The 6,421-nt window shown below is 41.2% G+C and overlaps 1 protein-coding gene across 1 annotated transcript; it reads right to left on the bottom strand.

Annotated features, from left to right (window-relative positions):
- Positions 1–831: 831 nt before the first annotated feature.
- Positions 832–5,737, bottom strand: serp2 (stress-associated endoplasmic reticulum protein family member 2). Its single transcript, XM_034573739.1, has 3 exons — positions 5,541–5,737; positions 2,172–2,244; positions 832–1,433 (listed from the first exon to the last, which is right to left on the bottom strand). Exons 1-3 carry the CDS (start codon positions 5,622–5,624, stop codon positions 1,393–1,395), a joined length of 198 nt encoding a protein of 65 aa, XP_034429630.1. The 5' UTR covers positions 5,625–5,737; the 3' UTR covers positions 832–1,392.
- Between the last annotated feature and the right edge of the window lie 684 nt (positions 5,738–6,421).

Genomic DNA, 6,421 nt, shown 5'->3' with positions numbered 1-6,421 from the left:
GGCTGCTGGCTTTCTTGTGGTATGTTGCAGCTCTGCAGCTGGACTCCTTGTTTCAGGGGTTTTATTTAATCAGGGTTAATGACCGTCTACTATGCTCATGTGGTTTGTGGACTGAAGCTACTACACTGACCCTTCCTGCCCTCATTAAGCTTTATTCAAGGCTGAGCTAAAAACTACATTTGATGGACAATTCTTTTCAATTTCATTTTGTAATTTGGCACAATTTGTATGTATGTAAAATTCAGCTTTAAAAAACTAGCCTTAGAGTCAATCTACAGCAGGTCAAATTCCCAGAAAAGGGTTGTCTACATGGAATGTATATAATCCCACAAATGAAATAAAACTATAAGGTTTTCATTGATAAATGATTAATGACTACATATTTAAAAGCTCTTAGTTATTTAAAAAGGAATTCCTCTGCTTTTATCTCGGTCAGTGAAACATACATTTACCTCTCACATGCCTGTCAGCAGTCACTATATCAAACAGCATGGTCTTCACAAATCTTTACGTTCCAGTTGAACATAACCTATATACAGAGCATTCACACAGTAATGCTACTTCAAATTTACCACATTTCATGTTGCAGCCTTATGCTAAAATCATCTGAATTCATTTCCCCCCTCGATCTACACTCTAAATTCCTCCACAACAACATTTACTGGGTTCTTCCCTGACCCTTACAGCATCCTTGATGATGGTGTAAATTGTTGATCTGAATATTTCCTGGATGCAACCAAATACAATATCTTGCTAGGCATTGTTAATTTCACACTATTTTCTGTCTTGGTGCTGTCATATTGCCAGCCTTAAGAAACCCACACTGCAGTATTCCCATCCATTGTGTTGGCTTCTCAAACCTAGAGCTTCCCTTTGGAAAGGTTGTGGTTTGTCTCCTCATAGACTACACCAACATCAGCCTGTAGTGTGTGTGTGTGTGTGTGTGGGTGGGAGTGTGCACTGATAAACACAGGGAGTCTACAGAAGCAGAAGTAAAACCAGCTGCTCGCTAAATGCTCGACATTTATTTGAAAAAAGGTTCAACACAGACGAACACAGACAGATATGGCACATTGTCACACAGTCTCACACTTTCACGAACACAGGTGCCAAGTGAGTGACGAGACGCGCATGTTCTCCAGCCGCCGTGGTTTTCGACTTGTCCATAGAAAAGCTGTCAGTACCACAGACTGTAAACACTGTAAACACTGATCACAGGGAGGAGGGAGGTGGAGGTGGTGGTCAGGGAAGCTTCTCTCTCTCTCTGAGGGTCTGAAGCTCTGCTGTCAGTCTCTGGGCCTCTGGAGGGAGTTCGGAGGAGTGCAGGCGCGGGATAGCCAGGCTCAGTGAGGGTATGGGGGGTGGGGCAGGGGTCAGGAGGCTCCTTCTGAATCACATCCCCATCCGAATGCTCTGAATGATCTGAAATATGGCTGAGAGCAAACAGACGTACTTGTTAGACCATTTGATTTGTTTTGGCCTGTTAAAAAACATTACCTCAAAGTTTTATTCATGTTACGCAGGAAACAGCAATGAATAATCATGATCCATTACGAGTGACCAATGCAAATAGTGGAAAGAGGAAACAGCCGACTGCCTAGCTACGTGTTTTTCTTCCTCATACGTTTGTTTGACCTGTTAGTTTTAGCAGAGACGGGCAAAGCTAAGGGTATAAAGCGGATATGATGCAATTAAAAGGCGACCGAAATTAACGTCCTGTAACTTTGAATAAAATTGGGGATTTTTCTGGGTTTTAACCCTATTCTGGGATAATTTTAGAATAAAGGACTGGATGGTGAATATCCCTTGTACGTTTAAAGGTCTTCTGCACAGTTTAACTTACCATCTACCATTAGATGTTAGCAGGTGTTAGCTGCCACCAATGGATGTCAGGGACATAACTTCTAACCATAGTAGCAATATTGCGCTTGGAAATTTAAGATTTTTATTACATTTCTCAATAGATATTAACCAAAATACAACACAGGACAAAACATTATAGTAAATCAATGAAAAACAAAATAAGAACAAAACAAATCTGGGCACAAATAGTGGTGAGTTAAAGAAAAATAAATGAAAGAAACGCGTTTTAAAAAAAATCATTAGTTTGATTGTTCACCACAAACAAAGGCCAAAACACATTTTCTCCTACAGATGTAAAAGGAACGTACCTGATCCACACACAACAAAGACAAAGAGGGCGAGCAGCCAGGGGCCCACAGGATACTTTTCCTCTTGTGGTCGCTGTGGGAAACACACACACACACACAGTAAATTAGCATTACAGCTGCAACAGAATGGTCTAGTGTAGTGTAGTGTGTACACTCAGGCCTGGACTTATCTGCTGGAGCTTCGGAGGGAGGGGTTATACTGTATGTGACACTATATGTGGGGCTTGAATGACGGGTACACAGAGGAGCCAGGTAAAGAGACTGACAGTGAATAGAGGAGATGCCTTCCTCTGTGCAACTTGATTTATTGCAGATGTCCCTTTTACTGATATTTGCAAAACAAACTCACTGAAGTAAAGGTGCTGTCACTAAACTATAGTGTTATGTGTCCTTAATTGGGTATGTACTGGAAGTTTCTTAGTGGGGATACCTGATAAAAACACTGGGCACGGTACAGTGAAAGCCGCAGAACAAAAATAAAACGTCTGTGGGTAGATTCACAAAGTGGTTTCCCATTCACACCACTGGTCAGCTGGTTGCGGCTCATGATTTTGGTTTTATCACTTGCTCCCCAATCACCAATCATCTTGTTTTTCAAAACTAAGAAGATGAGATGATGGTCAAAATGGCCACAATAACAACTTGTGTGGTCGCACTGAAAAAACCACAACAACCTCAGAGTGTAATGATCCAGTGAAAGGTGCAGATCCTGTGGTTTTTCACATGGAGTGGAAAAGACGAGCGGACCAGCACGAGTCAGTCGGTCTAGACAAATTCAGGGACCAGCCGTCAATTCCACAAGATGATATCATTACACCACATGTCACATGTTTTTCCCTTAGTGGTGTGGGAGGCGTTCACCGTCTGTGATACGCAGACGATCTGTGGAAGAAGTGGTTGTTTTCCTTATACAATACCTGATGTGAGGGAAACCAGAGCCTGAGCAGCCTCCATATTTAACCTGGGAGATTCTGTTTAACCTTCATTTGTAGTGACAGAGGAAGAGGAGGAGGGGAAACCTGTGTTCAACACAACCTGTGTGTGTGAAGCCCAAAACACTATTCTGGACATTAGTCTCATTCACAACAATCTTATGTCACGAGTTAATTTGAATCTTCCCCTGTGGGTCGCTCAGGCTAAATCTAATTATAATTTTTCAGTGTGTGATGAAACGTTATAGCAGAGAGGATGGGTCGACTAAACTTATTTTGAAAACTTTCGATTTTCTTCACTGATGGGTCTTGCTTAACAGACTTAAATGTTCTCTACACTGGAGCTTCTGACTTTATCACACAACCATGACTTTGGAATTAATATGGGAGCAGGTACTTAAAGGGATAGTTCACCCAAAAAGGAAAATCCACTCATTATCTACTCACCACTATGTCGGTGGAGGGGTGGGTGAAGTGTTTGAGTCCACAAAACACTTTTGGACTTTCAGTTGTAAACAGCGTTGGAGCCAAATCCAATACAATTGAAGTAAATGGTGACTCCTTCTTCAAACGTAAAAAACACAACAGAAAAAACATAACATGCCTCCATACTGCAGCTGTGGTGTCATCCAAGTGTCCGTAAGCCCCGACATTCAAATTCAACTCGAAGTGGTGTCATTTACACCAAGTTTTAAGCCTAAATGTCCTCTGTGATCCTCCTGCGAAGCTGCGTTCGCCTGTGGATCACAGCGGACCAACTCCAAAAGTGTTTAGTGGACTCAAACACTTCACCCACCCCATCCATCGGCATAATGGTGAGTAGATAATGAGTGAATACAATTTTTGGGTGAACTATCCCTTTAATTAGCACACACCTCAAATATTCCCTTAACTTCAATCAAACTGCCCCAAATTTCACACACTCATCAGTTCCCTAAATTAGCCTGATTTCTTTCCCTCAGGATTCATGAATACATTTCTAGGACAATGTTGAAAAACCTCCCATTTCACAATGTTAAAGAAGCCTCCTGAATTGGATCCACAACAAAATTGAATGGGTTATTTCCTGATCCACACCTCATCCTTCCACCAAGTTTAGTGGAAATCCGTTCAGTAGCTTTTGATTAATCTTGCTGACAAACAAACAAACATCCCAAAAACGGACAGGGGTGAAAACATAACCTCCTTGGCAGCGCTGATAGAGCTCAACAGTGGAGTTTGTTGAAGTAAAAATCCCATTCATTTTCTCAATGGAAATTATGAGTCATTGTATTTTAACCATCCTAGGGTTATGAAACAATGCTTTATGCTCCAGTAGAGGCCACAATTCAGTATTATTTGTTTATAGTTCAGTTTTGGTTAGTTTTATTTGCAATGTCAAGGAGAAATACTACACTACCCACGATCCTCAGGTGTAGTAGCGACAATCTGATTGGTGGAGCTCGTTATTACCATGGAAATGTCGGCTACAGTTGGATGGTTCAGTGTTACAATAGGTTCACCACAGAGAAACCATGATTTCCATTTGTAGCATGCTACGTTTTTTTCTTAGAGATGAGGAAAAGAGTGCAAAGGTCTGAAAATCACCAGAACCAGTTTAACTTAAATGAGAAGATGCGTAGTTCCTTCACTCTTAAAATATTTGTGTATACAGTCTTGTACCTTTGCCTATTTTCTATTCCCAATATTTTTTAACTACGAATCAAATGTTTTATGGCCGAGATTCATCTTGTAGCTGGTCAGACTGGTTTCAGATTCAAAACTCTTTTATAAGGATTTTCTGAAACGTCAATGGAGAAAATAATTGGGAAATGTACTTTTTTGTATTTTGAAATTCGAAATTGTTTTGCATTGATTAATGAATTACTATTTCTATTATGAGTCAAACAAAAACGTGAGAAATGTGAATCATAATTTCTCAGAGTCCAGAATGGTCTTCTCCTTTTGATGGTGTTGTTCATCTAACATTTTGATTTTACTTTCAAAATGACTGACTTGAATTTTCCAGTGGAATAATCGATTAATCATTTCACCTCAACGCCTCTTCATCTCCACACCTCCAGTCCGCCAGTTTTTAGTATTTCATGAATGAATGAAAGCTAAATGTAATCTATTACACTGATGGGATGATGGCACTCGGCGAAGTAACGTCTAGTTACACGGTAACGAATAGATTACATTGAGATGTGGACCCAGCCCGCCGGCTCCTCACGTCAATCACCCAGAGCAGCTCGGTCAGGAGCAGGTGCTGAGTCAAACCGTGCCACACATGTGTGCTAACCCTGGCACGCCTCACACCAATCATCACCACCATCAGCACCACCATCACCATCAGCACCACCATCAGCACCGCCATGCTGCTGTGATCGCCGCGGACGGAACGTCACCTATCCGGGCTAATGTGACGCCGGTGTGTCGCGGTCAGTGAACGTCTCACCAGCGTCTTGGCCACGTTTCCTCTCTGCGTGATGTTCTTGCTGTGTTTCTCGTTGGCCATGCGGATCCTCTGTTTAGCCACCATCTTCCGCAGATATAACCCGGGATAAATCCGCTGGCTTTAGCCCGTTATTTCTCGGATGCTGCAGGCGGACGACAGCACCTCTGCGTCAAGCTGGCACTGCACGCACCGGAAAAGCGAGGAATCCAATTTCAAAATAAAAGTACGGCATATTTGTAGCGCGATGCAGCATTCCGAGCACGTGCACGAATCATTAATTTAAACTGTAAAACACGCGAATTTTTCTTTTATACCAACTTAATTATGTTTCCGTGTTGTTAAACGTTCAACTAAGACTTAGCAGCAACACGTTTTTCAAAACCTTTAGTCTGAAGGACCATCACAGGAAGTCTTCGGTCTCACGTCCCCTCACTTTACACACACACAGTTGTGCACCTGATGGAGATGAGCGCGTGGCCAGATCCCAGAGCTTTTTAATTCTGCATCTCCTGATTTATGGAGGATGACACGTGACCTACATATATAAACAAGCAAATAAGAAAACATGCAGGTGACAGTAGCAGAAATACCAGACTGACATATAATCTTAGTTGTTCATTCACACAAATTCACTTGTCAGTGAAGTACATGTAATAATTATTGATAATATTAATAATAATGAACTTTATGTGACTTAAAACATGTTACAAATGAGAAAAATAGTTTGTAAGATCAGAACTAGGAGAAAGCACATCAATAAAAACGTGTTTTTAAAACAGGTTTTAAATTTAAAATTCACAGTCATAGATGACATGAATAGAGACGACCTGGTAGAGTAGAATTTATATATATCTGGATAATCAAACCCATATTTACATGGA

The sequence above is a fragment of the Hippoglossus hippoglossus genome, chromosome 21 (assembly GCF_009819705.1).
Source record: "Hippoglossus hippoglossus isolate fHipHip1 chromosome 21, fHipHip1.pri, whole genome shotgun sequence".
Classification (NCBI taxonomy): Eukaryota; Metazoa; Chordata; class Actinopteri; order Pleuronectiformes; family Pleuronectidae; genus Hippoglossus; species Hippoglossus hippoglossus.
Note: the sequence above shows the minus strand (reverse complement) of the source record. Positions and strands in the feature narration are given on the sequence as shown.